Consider the following 27,146-nt stretch of genomic DNA (forward strand, 5'->3'; position numbering starts at 1 on the left):
CAATTATAGCTTCATTCTAATCTCTCTGCACTGCCTTTTTTAAACTACAAAAGATGTCCATCTATATAACTGAGTTAAAAACAAATGGCAGAGAGCAAGACAAATACATCACTCAATTCCATGTACCTATTTTGTTACATTTCCTCTCTAAACCATGAAACTCAGCAAGACAGAAACTTCCCTATAGCCCTGAGGAATATTTGCTTTTACTCTCTATTATATCATGTGAACTTCAACTCTTTACAAAAGGTTTTCTGACTTCATGGCAGAAAAGGAAAGGCAGCAAAGTAATTTGGGGGAGATCAGAAGCACAAAGCAGTGCAATGGGAGGTTCCCTGCCCATGGTAGGGAGTTGGAACTGGATGATCTTGAAGGTCCCTTCCAACTCAAACTATTCTAGGATTCTGGGATCTCATTAAAGACACAACCCTGAGTGCCTGCCCTGAGGAGAAAGGTTTGCACAGACCATTTTGCATAAGCAAGTTATGGAGAATCCCAGAGAGGGTCTCTGCACATGGCAAATGGTCAGATTAGAATGTGGTTTCCCAAAAGCAAATTGTTCCTTATGAAACACCATTTCTTGCCTTTGAATGATCAGATTCAGAAATACGAAAAGAAACAGGGACTCATTTTGGTACGTCCTGTAAGTCGAGGATCAGAAAGTGGGAAGTTGGACCTCCCTCCCTTCATAGGTTTAGTTACAGCACTCAAGTGCATAGATTTTTAAAATCAATTCCTACGAGGACACTTTAATGAATGAACTAATGGAAGTATAACACTTAACGAAAACCATTTACTCAATTTAAAGAATAAAATCCTTTGCATTTTTCTCATCTGCTCTGTAAAGCAGCTATTTACAATTTTCATTTATTTATATTAAAATCTCATGAAAGACAAGCACCATATTGTGTCTGACAGACTGCCATGTATTATTTCCAAATTCCAGTTAAATGAAAAAGCAGGGAGATGACTAACACTGAGCAACTTATTTGAATTTACTCAACACTAAGGAGCTTGACAAAAAAGGGACTGGGACAAAACTGTGTGTGGATGGAGAGAGTGAAAACCATACAGGCTGATTTAAGCCTTCAACATAACTCATTTCCATCTCTATGTGAAACAGAGCAATTCAACCTAACTCTGCATAATTGGAGACTGGGATAAACGGGACCAAAAGCTGAACTTTTTCCAATTTCAGTTTCAATGCTGTAAAAGGTACAGCCTACACTTTGCAAAACAAAACTGTCTTTTTCCTTTCAATTTCCTTTCTTTTTTCCTTTGAACTGTTTTTCTTCTTTTCTTCTTGGTCTCTTGGAAGAGGACTGCTACATTGAAATTATCTGTACCTGCTGACATTCACTGCACTTCACGGCTTAATGACGCCTCACTATGATATTCTGGGGACCATCTGCATGTACCAGAGCAGCTCCACTGCCTGAAGTGTCTCTGTGGCAGGGGATTAAGGAGAATCCAGTAAAGATATCTCTGCAGCAGAATTGTTTACTGAAAGAACTGAATTTGACGTTCAAAAAACCCAATCTGGCATCTTTTACACTGTAGCATAATATCTCTTAAATGGAAAAGGGAGAGGAAACAGCAAGAGCAGAGGCAGAGAAGGGTTTAGCAACCAACTTGTTGAGCTTACACTTGAATTGATATGTTTTAATTCATCTGAAGATATTTGTTTAATAAACAGAACATCCAAGAGGCAGATTAAGCCAAAAGACACAGAAAACAATAAAAGATTACCTTTGGTTTACCTCTGTTCAGCAAGGGCTTTGCTGTCAAGCAGATAAATCACAGTTTATTTAAACAGCTACTAAGCATTTCTGCTCTCCAGACAGAGGTGTTAACCTTGCTGAAGCAGTTCTGCCTCTGCAACATTAATTTCTAGTCCAACCATTCTGGTAACTTACCTGCTTGCAACTCTTAATTCATAATGGTTAAATAAAAGAATACACACTTGTAACCTCTGACCATAGCAGAAAGCATTACTGAAACATAAACCTTTCAATTTAAACAGGAACAGCAACTGATCTGATACAAGGCAAAACTATCAATTATTATTGGAGACTGGAGTTGTTGGCTTGTCCTCCCTGTCCTGAACAACTCATTACAGCAATTAGACATTAAGGGCATTATTATTTTCCATGTTTTCTTTGTCTTTGCCTGCTATTCTTTAAAAAGGACAGCAAATACTAGATTAATAGAAACTCACCAGTGGAGTGTCTTTCCCCCCAACGATGCTGAGTCCCAGGCCTGACCGACCCTTAGATATCTCTATAGTCATCTCTTGCCCTGGAACTATGGGACATGTTGCTGGATCCACAGGCAGTGGAGGTGGAAAGACACCTAAGACCATAAAAAGGTAAAAAAATAAGTCACACTATACAATAAGAAAATTAAAACCACCAAAGGAATTGTACAACAACAACTAATAAGCTCATATTTTCCTATTAATTTTAAACAACTGAACTAGAGGACTATTCTGAGTCACCTCTGAATTCTTTAAATCAGAACAACTTGAGTTCTGGAAGTAAATGTTCAGAGTAAACGTCTGGGAGCACATCTAATTCAGCTAAAACCTAGACAATTCAGATCATGATGGCAAGGGGTCCCGATCAATTCAGGACAGATAAGTACATATTCCAGCACCATGGAACAGACAAATTTCCCAAACTGTCTTGACTTGTATTTTACTCAAAAACAGGAACAAGACCTTTGTACATAGAAGTCAAGAAAAACAAGCAAAGACACCTTCAAGTTCTCAAAAATTGTAAAATGAGAGAAAAACACAAACACTATAAAAAATAGGTCATTGGATGTTCAAAGAAAAAAAAATCTCAGTAAAAGTTATCTGGAAAGCAAAATGGAAACATCCATCCTGGGTTAAGGTATTAAAAATACACTATATTGTGAAAAAAAGAACTGGTTCATACTACGGCTGGTGACTTCTGCCTCTGGAGAAAGGTAAGTAGGTGCTGGCTCCAGGGGTATCTCCTGTAAGCTGACTGGCACTTTAGTTGAAGATTTAGATTGTTTGATCTGGTTGAGGTCCTAAAAGCAAAGCAGAAGCAAGAGAGATCAGTTATCAGTCATAGAATAGCACATTAAGTTGATATTATCATTAGCTGTTCATTATCATACCTTACTAAATCCTCAAACTTAATAGAAGGAAAATAAGCAATTTCCACATACTTAAAAAAAAGAAGTAATTTTTCAAGTTTCCACCAATAAAATTATTTTAATGTCTCCCCAGTTAGCCCCTTCCCCTCATAAATCACTCACTCTTCAACTAGATGAAGCCCTCAGAACCCTCCCTTTCTGGTTAACATAAACACAGAGATATTTTCCTAAACACCCGTACATTTTCTGGGAGCTGCTCCTCTGTTTCCTGCTCATCTGCCACCACTGGTTTCTCAGCTTTATGTTTCACATCCTAAAAAAGAAAAAAAGAAAGTTAGGTGCATTGAAAATGTCTCTTTAGCTTAAATAAAATATCCTCCAAAACTCAAGATGATGATTCTGTGCTAACGCAGTGATATTTTGGAGGGACAGGACAAGAGGGAATGGTTTCCCACTGTCAGAGGGAAGGGCTAGATGGGATATTGGAAAGGAATTCCTCCCTGTGAGGGTAGTGAGGCCCTGGCACAGGTTGCCCAGAGAAGCTGTGGCTGCCGCATCCCTGGAAGTGTCCAAGGCCAGGCTGGATGGGGCTTGGAGCAACCTGGGCTAGTGGAAGGTGTCCCTGCCCATGGCAAACCTAGAATTTGAGTTGGGTTCTAAGATTCTATAATTTCTTTGTGTAAGTCCATTTGCAGCTCCAAACAAAGCTGAAATCCAAAGTGAGAAGAGAAAAATCCAGTGTGAACACAGGAATTATTAAAAACACACCCCACAGTTTTGAAGCCATACAACGTAAGGGAGGGACTTTCAGGGAGGAGATTATCACATGTGCTCTATGTTGCTCCAGAGCAACATGAAGCTCTATAGAAGAAGGAAGTGTGTCCTCTGGAATGACCAGGACAGCAATTCCCCTCAGTGCCCACAGCAGAACAGGGCTCAAAGTCATCTGCTCTCTCCACCTCCCCCTACCTTTCTGGCACTCTTAGATAAAATAACTGCTTAAAATGCATCCTCCGGCCTCATTATTAAGATCTCCAACAATGGTATTTCAATCACAGGCTCCACTTGTAGCCTTATTTCTTTTTGAATCCTTGCAAACCACTAAAATATATTTTTTATCTCCTACTTCTACAACTGCTTCCAGACAGTTACAGTGCTCTCCCTCGTAGCTCATAGCCAAACTGGGGTCACTTTGATTCCAGTATCAGTTATCTTCCCCGATGTTAAAAACCCTGATAAACAGCCCTGTTTGTAGAAAAGCTGAGTACCAGCTTCAAAAGACAACAGAGATATTCTGCATCTCAAAAGAATTTCTAATTAAGATGACAATTCATACATTAAAAAAAAAAAAGGCAAATCAAATTTTAGGTAACCAAGCTTGCAAATACTGGCCTTGTTTGCTAAAAGTTTTATTATGTTAAATGATGCCAAGTCCCACAGGATTTTTTTTTTCCCTTGCATTTTTCTCCAAGTTGTAGTTCTACAACTCTAACAATTATCCAAATGGATAACGGGAAAAAAAGATAAAGTGGTGATCTCATTGTATTATCAGAGGTGTCAGGGGAGAAATGGGAAGACTGCTTTGTCATTTTCTGAGAGATTGTTTTAGTGAGCAATGAAAAATTATTTCATACTTCCCTTTTTCATTGTGATATGTGACTGAAATCTGAAACTTCATCTTGAACATCAAGTAAACACCAAGCATCATCTTTACATCTCTCTAATCTTTTAACTAAGACTGTGCTGGAGGTACCTGAATAAAATAAGCACCAAATTGGACACTCAGGATTTGTCATAAGCCTGCAACCGACTGATTTAATCTAATTTAAACCCCTCAAATCCATCCAAAAGCATTTTCACAAAGCTCCTCCTCTTTGCCAATGTTTCAAGATTGTGTTTTCTGTTTGTGGTAAAGACACATTATTTTTCCAGGTTCAAATCTTTAAAGGAAAATGAATCCATTTTCACATACCATTTTTACCTTTGTTGAATTAAAACTTTCCAGAACATCTCAAAGCCCTCTTACATCAATTCTCTTCCAACAACACTTTGTGGAAAGCGAGATTGCTCCAGTCCTCAGAAACCCACAACCTTCTCTCAGGCCACCTCAAACCTCAGCTAATAAACACTCAGACTTTGCCTAACACTTCCACTGGCTCCAGTTCAGAAGTAAAGTTGTTTTCCTTCCCCCTTCTTATCATCCAAGTCTACAATGATGTCCATTATAGAACTTTATAGCTTTTAAAGTGATGAAGTGACAACAAAGAGTATGTTGGGAGAGACTGACAAATTTATCAGCAACAGATGAATGAAGAACGATGCGAATTTTTTTAGTTTTCCTTTTATTACAGCTGTCACTTGGTGAGACATCCTGCCCATGCTTTGAGCTGTACATACTTGTGGAAGATCTCTGCTGATAAGCACATACTTTTTATTTACTCAGTGAACTTGATCTTACTTGTTGACTTTTACATTCCTGATTTCTCCTGACACATGACTGAGAAATTCAACAACAATGGTGAAGTAGCACTGAGGCTCTAGTAACAACCATCACGCTCCGAAAAACAAGGCACTGGGTTTTCTTTTGCCTCTACAGTCACTAAAGACTGCAAGAGAAATCTCTTTTCCCCAAAATACTGAGCTTTCTTATGCTGCTCTGCTGTGTCAGAGTCTTAATGCCAGTGTGACTACAAACCCACTTCCTTCTGGTCAGAAGGGAACAATCACAACCATCAGTATTACCGAACTTAAGATACACTCAGAAATATTTGCCACGTAGTTTTAAAATCCTGATGGAAAGAAAACTGAAATTGCAAAACTGCCTTTTGCCACTATTTTTCATCCATTTATACTCCTAAACCAAGGTTTGGCCCAACTGAAGGTGTTATGGAACAAGCAGTTGGATCTACAGACATTCCAATACTTTTCTAAATCCACCTCCCAGCCCTAAACTTTTCAATAGTGTTTATTTAATGGAGAAATTAGCGAGACACCTCTAAGCAAATATCCACTGAATGAAGCCCTTTGTCTTCTCTTACCTTCCTGCCACTGCTCTATTTTGGACAACTCTTCATCTTTTTTTTTTTTTTTTTAACTTTTCAACTCCTACCTTTTGGCTTCACAGTTCCCTTCTTTCTTGCTTCAAGTCTGAAAAGAAGCTGCCAATGTATACTGGGTTTCCTGTTGTTCCAGAGGTATCTTCCCTCCACACCTCTCTTGGATTGCTGCAATTTTTTTCCCCATTAAATTCATATCTCCTCTAATATTATTCAAAAAGCTGCACAGCACAATAGCTTATACCAAGAGTTCATTTTTGTATAAGAGATTTTATATATTTTTATCCACTTCAGTCTTTGAGCAATTTCTCATATTACCTTGTAATTTCTCTAAAGTTTCTTGCCAAGTTGAGCAAGAACACTAATAAAATCAGGCGAATAACACCTGTAAATACATACAATAAAACTCTGATTCATTTATATTCCAGCCTATCAAAGGACTGTGCACAAAGCTACCAAATAGCAATAATTCAACTTCTTTGTAATCCATTAGGAACATAAATCAATCCATGGTGATTAATTCTAATGACTGAATAGCACATAACACTTTCTAACTCTTGGAGTTCACAGACTCATTAATTACTTACTAGCTACAGAACATTATGTATATTCAATTTATATTTGCAAAACCCAGGACACTCTGCAAAAGACATGATGGGGCAGGAAGAAAACATGTAAGAGAAAAACCATCCAAAAATGTCAGGTTTTCTTAGCTGAGGACACATACAGACTGTGCAGGCACAGCAAGTCTCAGCCAATGCACTCCTTGAAACAGGAGAAGGGCAAAAAATCTGCCTCAGCAAATTTTAGGCACCTCTACGTTAGTTATGTTTAGTAGTTTTCCATTTTAAACTTTATTTAACATAGAGTCCAAAAAAAAGAGATTAGAGCTGCACCCTGAAGGACTTTCAGATTTCTGATAATGCACAATCCTGACCTATTAAACAACAAAAAGCTCCATCTGTATCAATGAGAAGTTGAGTATTTATTACAGAGCACACTGACAGACCCACATTAAACCACAAGTTATGAGCTTAATGCAGAAATTGCTGAGAGTAACTCTATAGCTGTGTTATTCAGGAGGCAAGACTAGATTATGATAATAGACATTTTGGCCTTAGAATTTATGAAGCTATGAATATAAATAAGAACACAATTTACAAACCAGGCTTTTTTCTGAAGTTTGTCACACATGGATGGCAGGAATGGAAACTCAATGCCTAAGAATCCAAGAGAGGGCCAAAGGGCTACATGAAAACTCTTATCTTGATATTTTAACAAATTATACTGACTGCTTAGTTCATGAAAACAGTCTGTGTATGTAAAGCTGAGAACTTGCTTTTACATATACTGGGTATTTTTTGACATAAGTGCTGCAATACTCCAATAAAAAAGCAGAGAAAAGCAATCAAGCCAGTGAGCCTCCATTTCCTAAGCTCTAATCAATGATTAAATGTTGTTTTAAGTCTCTTACAGCTTTGCTGGATTCCTCATCAGTCAAACTTTTCATGACAACTTCCAAACTCGGGTCTTCGCCACCACTTGCAGGTCCAGTGCCACCATGATCCTGGGGGAAAGGATTGACAACAGTTTTTAAACAGATGTATGAAGAGGCCTCCTCGATATCTCTGTTTCATACTCAGCACATTACAGGAAACCTAGTTTGAACAGGTTGGTAGAATCATGGAATGGTTTGGGTTGGAAGATCATCCCGTTCCATCCCCTGCCATGGGCAGGGACACCTTCCACTATCCCAGGTTGCTCAAAGCCCCGTTCAACTCAGCCTTGGACACCTTCAGGGATGGGCCAGCCACACCTTCTCCAGGGAACCTGTGCCAGAGCCTCACCACCCTCCATTTCTTCCCAATATCCCATCTAAACCTGCCTAGTCTAAAGTATCACTAATTCAATTACATGTAAAATTTAACATGTTGCTTCTCATTCCCTTTTTTAAACCAACCAGGTCCTGAATTTCAAAAGATTTTTATCTATTATTTTGATTTACTTAATTTTAAAATAATTGATCCAAATTTGGAGCTGTTCTCTCTTGCAAAGCAAAATGAACTATCCACAAAAAATAAATTTTCAATATCTTCAGTCATAGAAACAAAATTATTTCTGAATTTTCATTAGACATTTTACATTGAAGTGCATAAGATGAATATTAAGAGATCAGATGAAGATAAAGAGATAAGACAAAGGAAACTAACACAATAATAGATGGTAACTATGGCACCCTGATATTCCATTACACCAGCCAGGCTATTTAATGTGATCTGACAAGCTACACGCAGGGTGCACATAAGACACAATGTTAAATATTTATTCGGTTATTTCAAAGACATTTGAAGATATAATTTCAGGATATAAGGCTTTTTTTCTTTATTTAAAGACAGGAAGAGCTGCCAAAGGAAAGCAATGCATACTTCTATACAACATCACTATTTTTGGTTACATTTATTTTAGATAATAAAAAAAATACTAGCTATAAGTAAAAACCTGCATTTACTTATAAAACAAACATAATGTAAATAGTAAGAGCTTGCCATTAATGCACGAAACTCAACCCACAAGCATCTCCCTCTAAAGACAAACACAGCACAGGCTTTGGTAGAGTCTAATTACAGTTATTTGACCACAGCACAGAATGTGCCTAAACAAAGTTTCCTGCTTCATCCTGAAGACACAAATATTAAAAAAAGCTGGGAACAAATGCAGGTATTAAAGAGTCAACAAAAATAAAACGAACTCTGTAAACTGTAATTTGCAATGCACCAGTTGCACACAGGACATGCTGCTGGGATAAAGGTGAGAACGAGAAGCCAAAGCATGTCCAAATATTACTCAGATACAAATAAAATCTAAGCCGTTCTTGCACTGTACAGCACCAGGCCTGCATGGAACAGCCATCAGTGGTAAAATAACCTGCAATGCAACAGCAAGCAAGGAGATGCAAATAGGAGATGCATCCAGCATTACCTCACATGGACCTGTGCTGAGGGATCACAATGATGCTCATGGAAATACCAGGAGTTCAATGCACATGAATTTCATCAAGGCAAGACCAAACCTCAATTTAATTATAAAGCATCTTTTGCTTTATAAGCTCAAACAGAAATAGAATTAAAAAGCAACAGCAAGGCTAAGCATGTAGTTTATCTAGAAAATTTAGTTACGCCACATTGAGATGTCAAAATAATAACAGTGTGGTGACCCTGCAGGGATTCACGGTGCTCAGGAAAGAAATCAGTCTGCACTGGGCCTGAGGTAGCAACTCTAATGATGGAAAACACTGGTAACATTACTAAACTAAGATAGTTTTTGCATTGGAAGGTTGTTCTAGGCGAAAGTTCCTCACCACAACTACTCTAACCAGCTGAATAAAGGAGCAGGTTAGGAGATGGCAAGGTTTTAGTTTGGAGCCTTCACTTCCTCCTGTACAGCAATAACATCTTTAATACCTGCTGCTAATGCCTTTCAGTAACACTGAGATCAATAAAAAAGAGACGGGGAAAATAAGCCTATTAGGTCAGGTCTCTACCCAACGCATTTTATGATTCAGGGTTTAATTAGACAAGGTGCTTGAACTTATCATGAGCTGCTAATTATGATTAATCTATCTAATTTAGCAATCTCTAATTAAAAATAACAACCCACAAACCTTACCTCAATGGAAGAATGGGAGCCTGAAGGTAATGGGAAGGGAGTAACAGCCATCTGATTGACTGCATCTTCACTCCTGTACAACAAAGAACATGTTACACACCAAACCATCATGGACAAACTTTCCTTTTGAGTTGGTTCTGCCCATCAAGAAATTACTCTCAGTAGCACAAAAATTCACTGTTGCCTACCAGAGTTAAAGCTTAGAAAAGCACTTCATTTTGGCTCTTCTTTGCTTGCAAACAGATCACATCCCTTCCTAGGACCACAGTAGTTTCATCCGGGGCGTGCTGACATCACATCCTTTGGAAATCTGATTTTGTGTGGATTAGCAGAGGATGCAGTTGGAGTTTATGGTCCCTACACATCAGCAGATGTGCTAACACTTTGTTAGCCTCTTCTAATAGTGTCCATGTCAGTAAGCTGCTTGTTTATAGTCTTACATCCACATTACTGAAATACAATATCTGTTGTAATATATTAGATTGCGTTTTCTTTTTTTTTTGTTCCTTTTTGCTGTGGTATTGTCTAAAAGATTTAATGTAAAAACTTGGAATAAATGTTATGAAATGCAGGGATAAGAGGAGATGAACACTGATTCTCCCTGCATTATTTTCTCCAAGATGCTTATGATGTATGGCATCTTTTCCTCTCTCCTCTTTAAAATGCTTCTGAAGTTGACATCTGATTACTTTGTGACTTCCAAAAGCCTATTTTTTTTTTCATTAAACAGTATTCTGCCTTGCTAATGTTTTTCCTCAACTGCCATTTAAAATGATGGGGCTTGTGGAATTAGCTCTGCATTTTTTTGGCCTCTGTAAAATGAAACCAAGTAATATATGATTTCAGTGATAACATCTAAGGCAAATCATCATAGAACCATAGAATGGTTTGGGTTGGAAGGGACTTTAAGGCTCATCTCATCACAATCCCCTGCCATGGGCAGAGACACCTTCCACTATCCCAGGTGGCTCCAAGCCCCGTCCAACCTGGCCTTAGACACTTCCAGGGATGGGGCAGCCACAGCTTCTCTGGGCAACCTGTGCCAGGGCCTCACCACCCTCACAAGGAAGAATTTCTTCCATATCCGACTGACATCTGCCCTTATTCAGCTTCAAGCCATTTCCTCTCATCCCATCACTTCATGCCTTTGTGAACAGTCCCTCTCCAACCTTTTTGCAGGTCTCCTTTTTAGGAGGAATCAGCAATATTGCTGCTTCACAGCTTCTCAGATGAAAGGAAATGACTTTTCATGCAGTGGGTCTTCTGGGTTTGATTTCTGGTCCTGTTTACTACATTCCATGTCACTGTGACACAAGCAGGATTTTTTCCTCTTTAATTTCTAGAATAAGCTATTAGACTAGAATGTGCTTAAAAACGTTTTACAGAAGTGCCTGAAAGAAAAAAGTCTTATTTTATCCCTTGAGAGTTAAACACATGAAGCTAAAACACATGAAGTTAATGAACAGAAGCATGTTCTGATCACTGAGAAATAACACTGTGAATCAATAGCTCTCAGCACAGCAGCAAATGGGAGTCACAGGCATTTGAAATGATAAATCCTGCAGGCAAAGGCTGGTGAATTCATTTACTTATCTTCAACCAAACAGCCATACGATTCAAAGGGACTGGTTGGGTGCTGCTCATTTCTGTACTCGCTCCCAGCCTCTCCTCTTGGCCCTGCTCAAAGCCTTGCAAGAGTGGGAAACCACGCTCAGATCACGGCGCGGTTCGTGATGCAGAGACATGGGGCCAAGACACACATCTGAGGCAGGCACGGAACCAAGCCCAGGAATTTCATCAGCATTTCACAATTTCCAAGTGCATTTTACCCCGCCAGGCATATTGGGCAAGGACATTCTCCCTCCTCTTATCTTCGTGAGACATCGATCTCATTATGTTGCTTTTCTAACCTACAAGAATAAACCATCCCATGTGAGGTGTCGGAGCCCTCCCAATTTTTCTTTGACTGTAGAGTTTTTTCTGATAATAGTTTATATAAAGCACAATCAGCATGAAAACTAACCCCACTCTGTAGCTCACAATTAGACTTAAACAAGAAAATAACAAAGTATGTATAAATCTTTGTAGGAAATACTCTAAAAATTGCTACGCAGAAGCTCCTGACAAACTGGGATGTAATTAACTATCCAAACTAGTTTTGACTTCATATAGACACACTTTTTTTTTTTTCTATCAATGGGAAAATATCTTTATGCAGCTTTAAATGGATGGTCATTTTTATTTCAAGCAATAAAAACCCACTTACAGTAATTCCCTGGGAAAAAAAGGAAAAAATATAAAACCCCCCAAGGTTACACAGTGTCACAACTTGTAATCTCCCCCTGCTAGGACTCGTACATATTTAAATACTTTAATGCTGCTTCAAAGGAGAATGCTTCAAAGCAGAATCAAAGTGAGAACATATTTTAAAGTGACAGATCTAATAATAAATTGCTGTTTCTGCTCTCCACTTCCATAAGTGTCCTCAACTAAAATGTGAATTTATTTACAACTAAAAGGAGTAATCATCTTCTTTTGAGGCAGGAGCAGACAGCTTAGAAGTCTGAACATCATATTCAAATTACAGTGACTGCAAATGAGAATTCAATGTATTTGCCAATAGTTGCTCCATAACCACCTCCAAAAAAGCTGTTCTCAGTTACCAGTGCTCACTATTGCTTGGGGTTAAGGTGTCTAAACCCTTCACAGTCAAGACACAGCTTCATAGTCTCAAGTCAAAGCAACATAAATGAAATTTATACAGCACGAAGGCTTAGGTGTTCCCCCTTCATTATCTGCAAAAATTACAAACATTCATGGCTCTTATTCCAGCTCCTAGACTGGTTGGTATCTGATACTGGGATAGGAGAGAGCTGTTTAAATTTCTTTGAGACCACATAAACTGAGTAGGAAAGGAATTCATCACTCCTCCCACAAATTCCAGGGCAGGGACACCTTCCACTAGACCAGGTTGCCCAAAGCCCCATCCAACCAGAGATGGGGAGCCCAAAATCTCTCTGGGCAACCTGTTCCAGTGCCTCATGACCCTTCTAGCAAAGAATTCCTTCCTAATATCTAATCTGAATCTTCTGTCCTTCAGCTAAAGGCCATTCCCCCTTGTCCTGTCACTGCTGCCCTCATGAAAATTTTCTGGTTTCCATTTTACTTACTCTTACATCCCTCAGGTTTGTGGTGGTACAAGCTCATTGTCATGCAATGCCAAGAAAATCCTTGTTTAATGTGGAATGAGATTCCTTGCCCGTCTAAAGCAGAGCACCTCACCTACAAGAGTGTCCAAACTTCTATGATCAGTACAAAAACCAAGCCAAATCCTAAACCAGACCCACTCAAAAGGGCAATCCCAGCACCTAAATGACTTAATTTAGGACAGGATGAATAGAATTGCTCTTTGGGGGCTCCTGACAACTGCTGACTAATCACAGAAGTCCAGATGTCCTCTAGTTGTCTAAACTAAGGGACACAATTCTCCTGCCAAACTATCTGCAACTACACAGTTCATGAACACTCAGAGATCATTTGACAACAGCTTTGTAAGTGGTTGTGGATGTTTCTTGGGAATAAAAGGTACATGAAGAATCAGAATAAAAACCCTTGTATGAAGTGATATGACATCTTACTGGAACAGATCTGTGGATGAAGGAAATAAACATTTGCTCTGTAAGCCTTAGAACTCCCACTACTTGTGACACCAGGACATAAAGTCCTGCAAATTACTAAAAACATATACTGTCCACATCCTGCTTGTTAATTAAAAAAAAAAATCTGGGCAGGATCTTGCATTTTCTCATCTTTGTTTTCCCTCTAGAAGTTCCTTTGGAAAAGAGGAGCTGCAGGAAAGCTGCACACTGAGAAGCCACACTGGATTATTCCTTCAGCTGCATGCTTTGTGTTATGCATCTTCTCTAAAAAATTCTCCTATTAGCAGCAAGAACAGTCTTGTTCTCCATTTCCTCTCCATCCACTCCTAACTACATGAGAGCCAAATGCATCCAGGTATTTTAAATGAACAACTAATGTACATATAAACTATAGCTTAGGTCTTCAAAGGTTTGAAAGAGCCCAAATTACTTAACTTCCTCAACTGTGTGCTTGTTCCCACATGTGTATGACAGCAAGGAGGAAACAGCTCTGAAGAAAACAGGAAATGTTCAAACTTGCACACACAGTGCCTGGCAAGGGCTTACTTTTTAAGCTTTCCCACATGAAAGAACCTAAGCAATCAAAGCAAGTAAAAACAGAGTTTATACTATTAAAATATGGTCAATTATCACAAAATATTCTGACTTGGAAGGGACCCACAAGGCTCACTGAGTAACTCTTAAGTGCATGGCCCACACGGGGTTATGTAGGTTAGAACAAATAAGAAATTATTATCTGAAGTATGACAGCATTTGAGATTGGTACATAACATAAAATGTTACTTATGGAGGTTTTAAAAGAAGAGCAAAGACCAGTGGCAAAGTCACAGCAATGGGGACTGTTAAACAGCCAACCCAGACACTGTCTTGGCTTTCCCAGTCCTTGGAGTAGAAGGATCTCTCTCCTTTGCATGCCACCATAAATAACAGAATAGTCTTTAGAATTACACCTGGAAATGGAAGGAGGGGTTGGGTGACAGAGATTTGTGGGCTTCATCAAGGAGCTACAATCCCATCAGCAGGAAGCAAAGATAACAGAACGATGACTGCAGTGTGGGAGGGCTCTGGACAGCAAACAGATGGTATTTAAATCAGCAAAATCCCTTACTCTGAAAGCACTTCTCATGTTTCATCACAGCACAAGACAATTTTCTTTTAAAGAATAAAGGTAGACCAAAGAATGACTCACAAAACTGAACACAATGGGAGGATGGTTTGAAATCAGTGGCATTCACTTTGATTCAAGCATTCAACTATATTTGATCTGCTTATTATACCAACAGTGAAGCACTAAACCAGATTAAAGACAGTTAATTGAGCATGGAAAAAACCACTGAATTTGCTGAATCATAAAATTCTCCCTGTAAAAGAGCATTCTGATATAAACTGGATTTCCTACTACAGATGTAAAATCTAATTATATTGTTTTATTATGCATCTTACAAGGATGGACTTACAATGCATGAACAAAAACCACAACGGATAGAAACACTTTCTATTTTGGGAACTAGGGCACAGACACTCCTACAAGAAGCATGTCCATTTCTGATATTATTACCTGGCTAATTCCTGTTGGAGATTTAGACCAACAATTTCAAAAGGTAACTAAGACATTACAACACTTATTGCCACTATATTGACACTATATATTGACACTGTAACTGCAAATCTTTTAGATGCTTTCAGAAGCTCACGTAATTAATGAGACCACTGGGAAACAGGGCTGTGCTAAGACCTATATATTGGAATCTGGCCAAAATCAACTGTTTTAAATAATCATTATCAACTTAATTGAGGAAAAGATGCTCATAAACCAGAGTGAGAAGCCTTCAAATATAGGGGGACATCCGTGATTCTCACAACAGTTACTGCACTATGTCTCATCAGCAAAAATTTCAGGAAAGGGTGGGAATGCAATTGTAACACTACCTGAATATAAAAAAGTATGAACAGATTTTTATAGCACAAATGGTAACTCAGTAACTTAGTAAGAAGTCAAAAAGGCTGAGGTCACCTTATATTCTTTATCTTTTTCTAGAAAAAAAATAAATTTGGGGTTGGAACGAGACGATCTTTAAGGTCCCTTCCAACCCAAACCATTCTGTGATTCTCTTAAGTTATTTAATGATAGTTATTACAGTTCTCACAGAAAGGCTTTTCTGTGCCCAGGAATTTCTGGGCTTCTTTCACAACTGATTAAAGAGTTTATGGAAACATCTCCCTGCCCTGCACATGAACCGAAACAGCAGGAATAGGAAAAACCTTGATGCTGTTTCCTGCTTCGAAGTGAAAAGCACCACACTTATCGCTGAGCATCCTTCATCTCAGGAAAATAAGGCCTCAGGGTGTCAAAGAGGGCACTTGGACTAGACCAAGAGTTTCACCAGTTTGGCTTTTATGTCCTAGGTCAGCTCAGTCAGGCACGCAGGAACCTTTCAGGCTGCAGACTGACGTATTTCTGAAAAACTGTAATCTATTCAGGCCTTTCACTGGTGAAACTGAAATATTAATATCTTCATGCACATGAAGAGCAAATTGATTTCTCTCACAACTTCTGCAGTACATGTTATTTTGCTATGGTGAGCTGTGGCCTCTTCATGCTCCTGGATGTGTTTCGGCTGTGTTACTCTACACACCTTCTACCTTTAGGAGAAGCTTCAGGGATGACAGCGCTCAGGAGGAAAGCAGTAGTATTTCTGTTGCAACTGGCTCCATCATTTTCAAAGCATGATAGATGTAATGGTATCCCGCTCTTTCCACATCATTAGAGCCCAGAGGAACATATCTGAAACCAGCCAAGCAGCAAAACCTACCAGGAGAGCTCAGCCTGCTACACTCAGCACTTTGTTTGCAGTTGGGAAAGCCATTGAAGGCATGTGCAGATTCAAGATGCCTCTTGCTGCTCTTATTTACTCCAGCTGGCACCACATTGTGTTAAGTAGTGGCATTTCAATATCCCCATTTTATATTATAGTTGATAAAGCCAAAACCCCCACTTTTTCCACTGAACTGTGCCACGGATAAGACTCCTGGGACTGCCACAGCCCATGTTTTCATTCAATAACATCCACTGTTTTTGTGGTCTAAGATGTAGGAATGGGAAGCACCAAGATAGACTCAGCTCATGGAATATAGTTTGCATGAGAAAAGAAAATTATTTTTGTTTCTTCTTAAAATTCACTTTTAAGAGAGACAGTCTAACCCGGCTTTGTTAACATTTGACCATACATCAAAAAACAAGGCGACATCAGTTTTCTCCCCATGTTAGAGGCAGTGCTCCAGTTACAAATGACATCCTCTCAGTGGGAGAATTCCTTTTCATTGCTGTTCTCTGGGTTGAGCAAACTGACACATCAGTTGTCAGTGTAAGGCCAAGAGCAGTGACAAGATGTGTGTGCTCTTCACAACATCAGCAGCAGCACTTAAAAGTTGAAATCAGGTGGGTTTTTTTTAAACTCTACCAATGGAAACGAGAATCACCCAATGGTATTTCCAATATCTATTTCTAATATCTCTTGAACATGATCAAGATAAAATTTTGCCTTGAAATTCACTGCTACACAGACAATCTGAAAAGGAGAATCATAGCTAAGAATTTACATGGCTTTATGTAAAACATGCACTGAGGATTTTCAATCCATGGCAACTGGAGCTAACATGGACCCTTCCCTGGAGTTCTGCAGTGCTTGGAGCGGCAGGGCAGGCTGCAAGAAGCCCACACTCTTGCGTTTTGGTTTCATAAGTTGTGGTTTTGCCTCTGGAACTTCCAACCAGACACATTTTCCACATGCAATTAAATAATGGTGAGTGAGTTGTGGTACGTGACGTTTAATTTTCAATGGCTGGGGAAAGTAACACAGGAGCTGCAGGCAAGATCATTAATCTCCTCCAGGTCCTCTGAGCTGCCAAGGATAGCAACTCATTCCTCACTGTGCTAATGTTGCTCTTCCATCATTTTTGTGTATGCTGTACCAGGCAGAGCCATGCCAGTAAATGTACACATTTACATGCATTCACCCACAGATTATTACATTGTTCACAGGGAATATGTGGATGAGCAGAGAATATAAAACAATATCAAGTATGATGTACATGTTAGTGAGAAGAACACATTATAAAATGGCATGGGTGTAAGTGCCCAACAAAAGTCACAGCTGGAATTTATTCTTAAATACACATTTATGAAATTCCAGTGTATTAAAGCATATGTGAGTCCTGGGAAAGAGGCAGCTTCTTCCCAGACCTCCTGCCCAGAGTCATAAGAGCAAAACTTCCTGAACTTCTGAGTGAATGTATGCAGGTGTCTTTAATTCACATACAAAGAGGAAAAATTTTCATGCTTGGAGCAAAATAAAAATGCCCGCATGTAATTCTTATGCAGATGAAAGGTTGTTTTAGCATATTCCCTCCCACACAATCCATCCCAGTGCTCCTTGGCAAAGTCAGGCTTCGCCTCTGCACAAACAAGTCAAAGCTCAATTTTAAAATCCTCTTTTGATGCCCACACAAAGGTATCCTTCACACTTCTACCCAGTCCGTGCTCCAAGTGCTCCATCCACACTTTCCTGTTCCTTTCCCAGGAGCCCCAAGCCTCTGAACCATTTTCACTCCCCCCTGGAAGTCTGAGTGAGCAAACTGCCCATCTCAACTTTATCCTGAACCAACCTAAAGCACTTTAGGTTGGAGGAAGTAGCTCTCATCAGGGTGCTCCAAAGTCCAAGAGGAACAGCTCAAGTCTTCAGCAGACACCCCTAAAATCAGCATTCAATGACATTAGATTCATATTTTTTACATTACTAAGGAGAATTCTTCAATTTTTCCAAGAAGAACAGTCAAGAAAAAGGTTTATTCCACTTCAAAGAGAACTGAGCAAGTTCAGCAATTTCAAAATAGGCTAAATATGTAAATATGTCATGTAATAGACTAAAGTGCAACAAATGTTTTGATGAGAACTGTTCTTACCGTATGAAAACCAGCTTGACCTTTGATGGGGCAGTTTTAATGATTGCAGAAGCATTCTGGTGACTTCTTCCATACAATATCTGATTGTTTATCTGTTAAAAGAAAATGGTTTTCACATAAGTGGAGAAGTACACCTTGTTTTAATTTATACAACCAAGACTTCCAAGTGTACTGTGGGAAAAGGAGATAAGGCTCAAAGAAAGTGTGGTCTGCAAAGTCTAGACCTATACAAAACAGGAAGCAATGCAGAGCTAATTTACTGTTATTAGTAAGCCACAAATGAGAGACATCTTTTTTTTTTTTCACAGATCCCTAGAATGGATTTTAAGGATTGCTCCTAGATTTTTTGAAAACAACTTGATCTGAGAAGAATCAGAGAGATGACAACAGCACAGATGCTGAGACAGACACTCCTATACTTTACCTGCAGGCTACTGGACATTTAGGAAAACTGGCTGTTAAGATTGTGCTGACTCCTCAGCTCTGCTGAAGGAAACAGAACTGACAGTCATAGAGATGAAGGACAGTTTAAGGACATGCCACATCACTTTTGCTATGATGAATCTAACACTTAAAGCACAGCAGCAGACACTACTTTGGACACTTTTGCTGTGTGCAAGCCACTGCTGTTGTTTTCAGAGGGAAACAGCCTGGCTATGGACATGAGCCAGGTGTGCCCAGGTGGGCAAGAGGGCCAATGACACCTGGATTGTGTCAGCAATTGTGTGGCCATAGGACCAGGGCAGTGCCCATCCCCCTGTGCTGGGCATTGTGAGGCCACACCTCGAAACCTGGGGACAGTTCTGGGGTCCCCAGTCCAAGAGGGACACTGAGGGGCTGGGGTGTGCCAAGGGAAGGGAACAGAGCTGGAGATGGGTCTGGAGCACCAGGAGTGGCTGAGGGAGGTAGGAGGGCTCAGCCTGGAGAAAAGAAGGCTCGAGGGGACCTTCTCACTCTCTGCAACTCTCTGACAGGAGGGTGGAGCCAGGTGGGGTTGGGCTCTGCTCCCAGGGAACAAGGGACAGGATGAGAGGAAACAGCCTCAGGCTGTGCCAGAGGAGGTGTAGGTTTGTTATTAGATGGAAAGGATTGTCCAGCACTGGCACAGCTGCCCAAGGCAGTAGTGGAGTCTCCATCCCTGGAGGGATTTAAAAGCCACGTGGATGTGGCACTTGGGGACACGGGTTAGTGGTGGCCTTGGCAGTGCTGGGGGAATGGCTGGACTCGATGATCTTAAAGGACTTTTCCAACCTAAACAATTCTATGATTCAATACTGCAGTTTTTTTCCTCCCACTCTTAATTTACAACATAATATTTACATTCACATTTGATATACCAATGCTGTTTAAAACAATAATGATAACGGAGCCCAGGAACAATTTACTAGTGATTATAGAAGGAATTTTTGTTACTGCAAATGTTTGTATTGGATTCAGGGTTTGTGGTCTTAGAAGATTTTTTCATTCGAACAAGAAGTAACTGGCCAAATCTTCCAGCCTTGTGTGATATGGGCTCGTCGGTCATGTTGGGAACTTCACAATACTTCCATCTTATTTTCAGTGGGTCAAAAGAAGATGTAAGTTCATCAGTTAAATAAGGACAATGCCAGGACAAGAATAAAACCCCTAACACTCGATTGGTCATTGGGATTGAAGTGCAAAGCATCTACCTACCAAATCATTTACTGTGTAAAGAGAGAACCAAGAAAGGTCCACAAAGGCCTGAGCTGGCATAAAATGATCAGCACTGAGGAAATAACATCATGTCAACATTCCTAATGGTTAAATATGGTTTTGTCTGCAACTGCCATGGTGGCAAAGATAGGGAGAAAAGCAACAACCTAGGCCAGACTTTGCTAATCAAAGATAAGCTTAAAAATCCAGGGGCAAAAATAAATGCTCAGTTGCATTCTGGCTTCAAGTTCAACTTGAAACTTTCAGTGAGTTTGTTGACTTAATTTCTCTAAGCTCAAGAATAATTTATTCACTGGGAATAGTGTATGCTTTACAAATTGTTTGGATTTAGTTAAATTACCATCAATTCTTCTAAACAGCAGACTTCTTAGATTAAAATTTATAGTCTTTACTCTGGCTAAATTAATCCTATTCACTACATGTATCAAATAGTCCAAAATTTAATTAGCTGTGAGCTGGGTCTGTAAGTTATAATTATTTAATTACACCAAAATGAAAGCATAATCAAAGTAATATATCTCCACAAGGCTATGGGCTGTCCCACATAGTTATTACAGCCAGTATTAATTTTTTTTTTTTAAAGTGTCACTTTCTTTTGCAAAATAAATTCATGCTGTAGATACCACAATGATGAGCAAAGCGCAAAAGCCTACTTAAATAAAACAAAAAAGAGAACGTCTAGGATTTCAGAAGAAACACCATTTTAAATCTTTCAATTTAAATAAAGTAACACATCAGATTAAGCAAATAGTACTTTGGGAGTCAAAATGTATAAATCTGTGCTTTACTTTTTTCATTAGAGATTAGAAAAGAAAAACAAAGCCTCAACTAAGCAAAAGAAATAAACTGATCTAAATCAACCTCAACTCTTCTTTAAATGTCTCTTTCTATAACCCCTTGGAAAGTCAGCAGAGCACAGAGAAAGATAAAAACATGCTACAGGTATGAGGTCAGGTCAGCACACAAGTTCAATCTTTAAAATAATCACACATTGCTTTATGGCAGATTTAATCACATATCCTAACTGTACTGTTGCCTTCACCTACAAAAGTTTTGGTTTACAGTTTCATGGACTGAGGTAGCAGAAAGTACAAACTCACGGAAATCTGAGCTCTTAAATTCAGAGGAAAAAATTTAAAGGATTGTTTGCTTCTCAAACTTTAATTTGCAGAAGAGAAACATTAGATATGGATATTAAAAAAAAACACCAAAACCCCACAGTGTTTTCACTACGTGGCAGTAATGGAAATCCATAAAATTAGTATCATCTGATTTTTATGAAAATGAAGTTAAATGATACCCCAAAGCTAGTAAAATACTGGCATAGCTTTCTGTAATAATTATTTCTTTGTACCCGTGCAGGAGGTTCCTTCTAACCACAGGAATTGTAGCATTTTGAGATACAACCAGACTCTCTGAAACAATGGAAAAACTTTCCAGAACTTTTTTATCAGTCAAATTTTATATATTGAAACCCCATTAAACAGACCAAGCTCCCAAATAATAAAGCATGAGGAAAATATCAGAGAGAAAAAAGTAATTAGAACGTGAATTTCCCTTTCCTCCCCAAATTTCTTGCTGGGCACACATTCAAACATGTGCATCATCTAAAGTGATCAACAGACCGTAAACTCCATAAGGAGAGAAGACATCCTGCTCTGAGCTGGCAGCTCATCCCCATAGCTTCCCACCTACAGAGCGTGGAGAGAGAGACAGGACGTTGGAAAACCTGTGCCCTCCTCCACAACAGCTTTTCCATCACAGCCTTACCTATTTGCAGCTTTAAAATCACCACTTAAAACTAACCTTAACTGTATACAAAGTATTTTTACCCTCCTTTGAAAAAAACTAAAAGGACATTGGCACAGGTTGCCCAGAGAAACTGTGGATGCCCCATCCCTGGAAGTGTCCAAGGCCAGGTTGGATTGGACCTGGAGCAACCTAGTCTAGTGCAAAGTGTCCCTGCCCAGGGCAGGGGGTAGAACTGGGTGAGCTTTAAGGTTCCTTCCAACCCAAACCATTCTATGATTCTGTTCTATGATTCTATAGTGATCCCACAACAAATAAACTGAGAATAAAACACATTTTATGAAACATAAGTGGCATTGTGAATTTGGCTGGGTAACTAATTTACTTGGGCAATATACTGCTGTATCTATTATTACAGCACAACTTCAATTTATCTGAGCATCTTAAAATAGCAATAAAAATGCACTTAGCACAAAAGCTCTCTGGCTTTGAGCTATGACAAAAATGACACAAAAAAATAAAAAGTAATAATTGCCTCTCAGGCAACAGTCCAGAATGGACAACAGGCAAACTCTGTGGTCACTCTTGACTCTGAAGACTGGTTTTTACTCTTTCAAGAAGTGCTGTGGCCTCAGACAACAAAACAAAGAATCACAGAATGGGCTGCGTTGGAAGAGACAACCTGCCACAAGCAGGGAAACTTCCACATGCAAACAAGCAGTTTCCTTCCACCTCCTGCCTCATCTTCATCAAGATAAGCAAGGATGGGGAGATGGCAGCATATCCCAACATCAGTAATTTAGCATAACTGGGCTCTCAACAGCTTGGTTTATTAATAGAGCACAGTTGAGTCCCTTATGGAGAGATGATAATAATAATAATAATGATAATAGCAGGGTGGATTCTGCAGTGTGAATAAAACCTCCCAACAGGACAGAGCCATGCAGAGCACAGGAGCAGCAGGGCTCAAAGCACAGGGACAGCTCCAGGTGAACACACTGCGGGCCATGCTGGGCACAATCACAAACAGGACTGAGCCCAGACTAATAAGACCCGAAGCAGTGCAGACACCTGCACTAAAACAGCAAGAGTGCGAGGCAGGGACACCACAGATGGTTCCTCTGCTTGGAAAAAGAAACGAAAAGCAGAACTTGTGCCCTGTAAAAAACACATTCTTCTGCACAGAGACCAAATCCCGACCCAAGTAGTTTTCTTCCACGTATGACAGCAGGATGAAAGGACTTTCTCTCTCAAAAATCTGTTTTCTTCAGCCGCATACCCATCCAAAATACATCACTGAATACAAAAATGATTAAAAAATAATGATTACATACAACTTTTTTATGTGATCTGCATTTCCCTCAATGTACAGGCTGTGAAAACAAGCCACGATCGTGCCCCCAGAAGACTACTGTTGTTTGCAGAAGCTAAAAGTGAGATGATATTCCATTAATTCACTGACAAAAGATTTTATGAATAAGGTGCTGAGGCACATCCTTCAATTGAATCCAATCAAACTCCAGTTCAAAAGAAAAATGAACAGGTAATATCTATCCATCTCTAACTCCATCCCATTAACCTTAACTCCATCAAAACCCACAGGGAGTAGTCTGCACATAGTAGTAATGGAGCAAGACTAACCAACAGGATTTGCTGGGGCACCCAAGGACAGTGCAGAGAAGCCAGAGGCTTCCCAAGATGTGAATCCCTTCTCTTGTTGATACGTTCCAGTATTGAAAACTGATGTTTAATCACAGATGCAGATGCAAATATACCTAAAACATGCAGATAGATGAGAACCAAACATGAGTTCTGTCATTTCCTCACTTCTGAGCACCCGAGTTTGCAATTCATGCTCTTCTAACATACGTCGTTGTAAAAGACACTGCAAGTAAAGTCAGTTGACCACATTGACCTCTGCATCCCTGGCATGGAAGCAGCATGAATATTCAAAAGCCATCTGGATACAGTCTTGGGCAACTGGTTTGATGTGGCCCTGCTTGAACAAGGGAGTTGGACCAGATGACCTCAGGAATTGTTCTCCTGCCCACCAGCGACACACCTTTAATTTGATTGCAAAGGTAAACAAGAGAGGCAGTTACTAAAGTCTCTTCGAACTTTTTATTTGAAGTTTGGCATTTTTGAGATGGAGAACCTCACTTTTCTTCCAGTGGAAAAAAAAATCAATCTTTTTATCTCCAGCTTAACGGGGAGAGGAATTAGAACAGCACCACCAATTTGGAAAATGCTCCTTATAACATGGTTCATCCATGCAAATCCCAAGCCTTGAGGGATATGTGATTAATCACAGATGGTGCATCTTTCAAGTACTGCTGGCACTACTTAACATTAGATCTTCTCTTCTACCAGGAACTACCAATGAAATGCACAGAGGAAATCAGAACTGTGAGTTCTTTCATCTGGTATGCATCCAAAACTCAACAATTTGCCTTTTTTTTTTATACCTTTAAAATTCAGTGTCAGGGATAGAAAAATATAAATTTGAAGGAGCAAGTAATTTTCCTATCCTACTCCATTATGGTATAGACCTTCACACCATTTCTCACACTTAAAATGAAAACAACAAATTTCAGATGGGGGTGTTTTTATAGCAAAACATCTTTCTTGTACTGTGTGTATTGAAACCCCCTAATTGCAGAACTGTTAGACAACAACAAATGCTTAGCCAATTCTGAGTACTCCCAAGGTATCCCCAGGCAGTCAAACTGCTCTTTCTCAAGTCAAGAAAAGTGAAAAAATAGGTGGTTTTCTGATTGCACAGAGAGCTGCTGAAAGATCAAAGCATCACCACCCACAGAGTACAGCAGGTCAGCATATCCCTGCTCTTCAGTGAGAGCTTCTCTCTCAGGGTAAGATCCCCAGGGATGGATGATTTTTTTGAAACCACTGAAGCAATCATGATGCGGGGAATCACTGCAGGTACTGCAGCAAAGTGTCATTTTGCAACAGCCAAAAAATCAGATGAAGTGAAGGAAAGCTGTGCTTTCAGTCTGAAGGTGAAGGAAGGAGATTGGAGGAAAAGTGAAGACAAAATACTCCAGTTGCTAATGAGCTCTCTTGCCTCGTGGGTGAACTTGTGCCAGACACAACTAAAGAAAATAAGTATTTTAAACAGATTATAGCATGAAATTTATTTTCAGGATAGGGAATATCCCTGTCATCTGTAAAAACACATATGGTAACTTTGAGGGGTTTTGTTTTTTTTTTAATGTAAGGTGTGAATTTCCCTGTAAAACCACATATGCACTTCAAGGATGGATTTACTGTCCCCTTCCTGCCTTTCAACAGTCCCTCCCAACGCAGAGCTTGTGAACATGCTGAGAGCACAGACTTCGCTGACAAGACATTAGTTTTCACAGGCCAATGATTTTTGTTTCACTGAAAACACATTTACCTGCCAAAGGCCAAGTTCTCAGTTGGCATAAATCAGCACAGCTCCTTCCCTCAGCCACCTAATTCCACTTGCAGGCTTTATTTAAGGTTCAAATGATGGCTCCACATATGCCTCTCCCTCTCTCCTCATGAGCTTTGCTTAAGAGCTAAAGGAAACACTTACTTCTAGGAGCTCATCACCAATGTGCATCCTTCCATCTCGTCCCGCGGGTCCATCTGGATTGATCCCAACTACAAAGATGCTCATCCGGGAGCGGTCCTTGTTGCCAGCGAGGCTGAGTCCCAGCCCATTTTTGTCTTTCTCAAGCTCAATAATGTGCAACTCTCCTGGGAGATCTGCATATCTTTGCCTGATTTTTTCTAGGAAGGTCAAACATAAAATGAGTTAGAACACGAAATAACTTATACACAGATGTTCAAGAACACATACAAATATGCTAGAAATTTATGACTTCTCAGCAAACAGTGTTTTTAACAAAGGTCTTTTCAGCACAGACTCTAAAATACTGTTTGCTGTGTGTGTATCATTCATACAGCAAAATGCAGCATCAGCTGCAAATATTATTCACATTAAACCCACACTATTTTAATTATTTGTACAACAGCCTGCTTCTAAACCAAAAATTTTCTGTAAGGAGCATAAACAAGGAAATTCCAGAGGTACCTTTACTGCACAAACCCATCAAATTCAGGAAACTCTCATAAAGTTCGAGCTGGTTAATTAACCACTGCGGGAAACTGAAGCACTTAATGGTTCCAACATTACTGCAGACTCATATCTCAAGGTAAAACCTTCTGCTTCTTTCTAGTGACTCAGGACTCTGCTCACCATGCTCTGCTTAACACGAGGTGCTGCTGCACGGGCGATTACGCAGAGCAGATGTCAGTGACAATGTAGATGAGTGATTATGCTTTTAAATGCAGCTTCACTTGATATTAAGGTGGTTATTTGTCTTTCATCTACATTTCAACCATCCCTGTGACAAGAGCTCAATGTATTTACAAAGTTATTTGGAGCACACTGCGTGGCTGTGGATGCTGACAGTTTAATCTGAATGTCTTTTCACCAACATCTATCACTGCTGCTGGTGAGGGTGATTTTTTTTTCTGCCTGCTTTTCCTTTACAGATTTTAAAGCCAGTTTAAAACATCCAATGCTTCAGACAGGCCACACATCTAAAAAAGCAAGTCAAAGGATATCGCCGTGACTGGATGTCACCTTTAGTACAGAGCCCAAGGTGATAGAAACCGCTGCATTATGCATTAAAAGGAGAAATAAGGGATATTCTATGTTCAACCATATCCCTGAGTCAGCAGCAGGAGCTAGATCAATATTAGCTACTACCATCCTCCTGGGGAAGCATATTTTAATAGTACGATTTAACTACTGTAGTGAGTGTTCCCATGACAACAAGAAAGAGGGAAAAGAGCTGGGGAAGGTGAGAGGGAGGCAACTAAAAGTGAATAAAAACTGCTGAGAAGAAAGATGATGAAGTAGAAACGTTCCTTCCACATCCCCTGTGCTGTCAGGGTGATTTAGCCAAACTTGGGTCATTCCCAGCAGCTCTTCTCTCCAATGGTCCTTCCTGAGTAATTATTCCAGCTGCAGCAGCCCCTTGTGCCTTGGCAGAGACCATTGGGACAAAGGCAGCAGCCTCCCATCTTCAACCCCAGGTGCATCCAAGAGCATTACCTGCACTCAGAGCAACACACACAAGAACCAGCTCTCCCATCGTTGTATTTATAGGCTAGCATTTTCTGCCACATTCAAAATCCCTGGTGCCTGAGACTAAAAGCTGGGGTGTGTACATTAAGGATG

At 39.7% G+C, this 27,146-nt stretch overlaps 1 protein-coding gene across 7 annotated transcripts in view; it reads right to left on the reverse strand.

Moving 5' to 3' along the window:
* Positions 1 to 27,146, reverse strand: part of PATJ (PATJ crumbs cell polarity complex component) — a 145,277-nt gene that overhangs the window by 32,543 nt on the left and 85,588 nt on the right. For all 7 annotated transcript variants that reach the window (XM_064665023.1, XM_064665021.1, XM_064665017.1 and 4 more), the window contains 7 exons: positions 25,491 to 25,687; positions 18,470 to 18,561; positions 9,849 to 9,921; positions 7,657 to 7,749; positions 3,368 to 3,439; positions 2,940 to 3,057; positions 2,219 to 2,352 (listed from right to left, as the gene is read on the reverse strand). In XM_064665023.1, coding sequence (XP_064521093.1) covers positions 2,219 to 2,352; positions 2,940 to 3,057; positions 3,368 to 3,439; positions 7,657 to 7,749; positions 9,849 to 9,921; positions 18,470 to 18,561; positions 25,491 to 25,687 — 779 coding nt within the window. The remainder of the gene's footprint in view (positions 1 to 2,218; positions 2,353 to 2,939; positions 3,058 to 3,367; positions 3,440 to 7,656; positions 7,750 to 9,848; positions 9,922 to 18,469; positions 18,562 to 25,490; positions 25,688 to 27,146) is intronic.

This window comes from Pseudopipra pipra, chromosome 9, assembly GCF_036250125.1.
Source record: "Pseudopipra pipra isolate bDixPip1 chromosome 9, bDixPip1.hap1, whole genome shotgun sequence".
Classification (NCBI taxonomy): domain Eukaryota; kingdom Metazoa; phylum Chordata; class Aves; order Passeriformes; family Pipridae; genus Pseudopipra; species Pseudopipra pipra.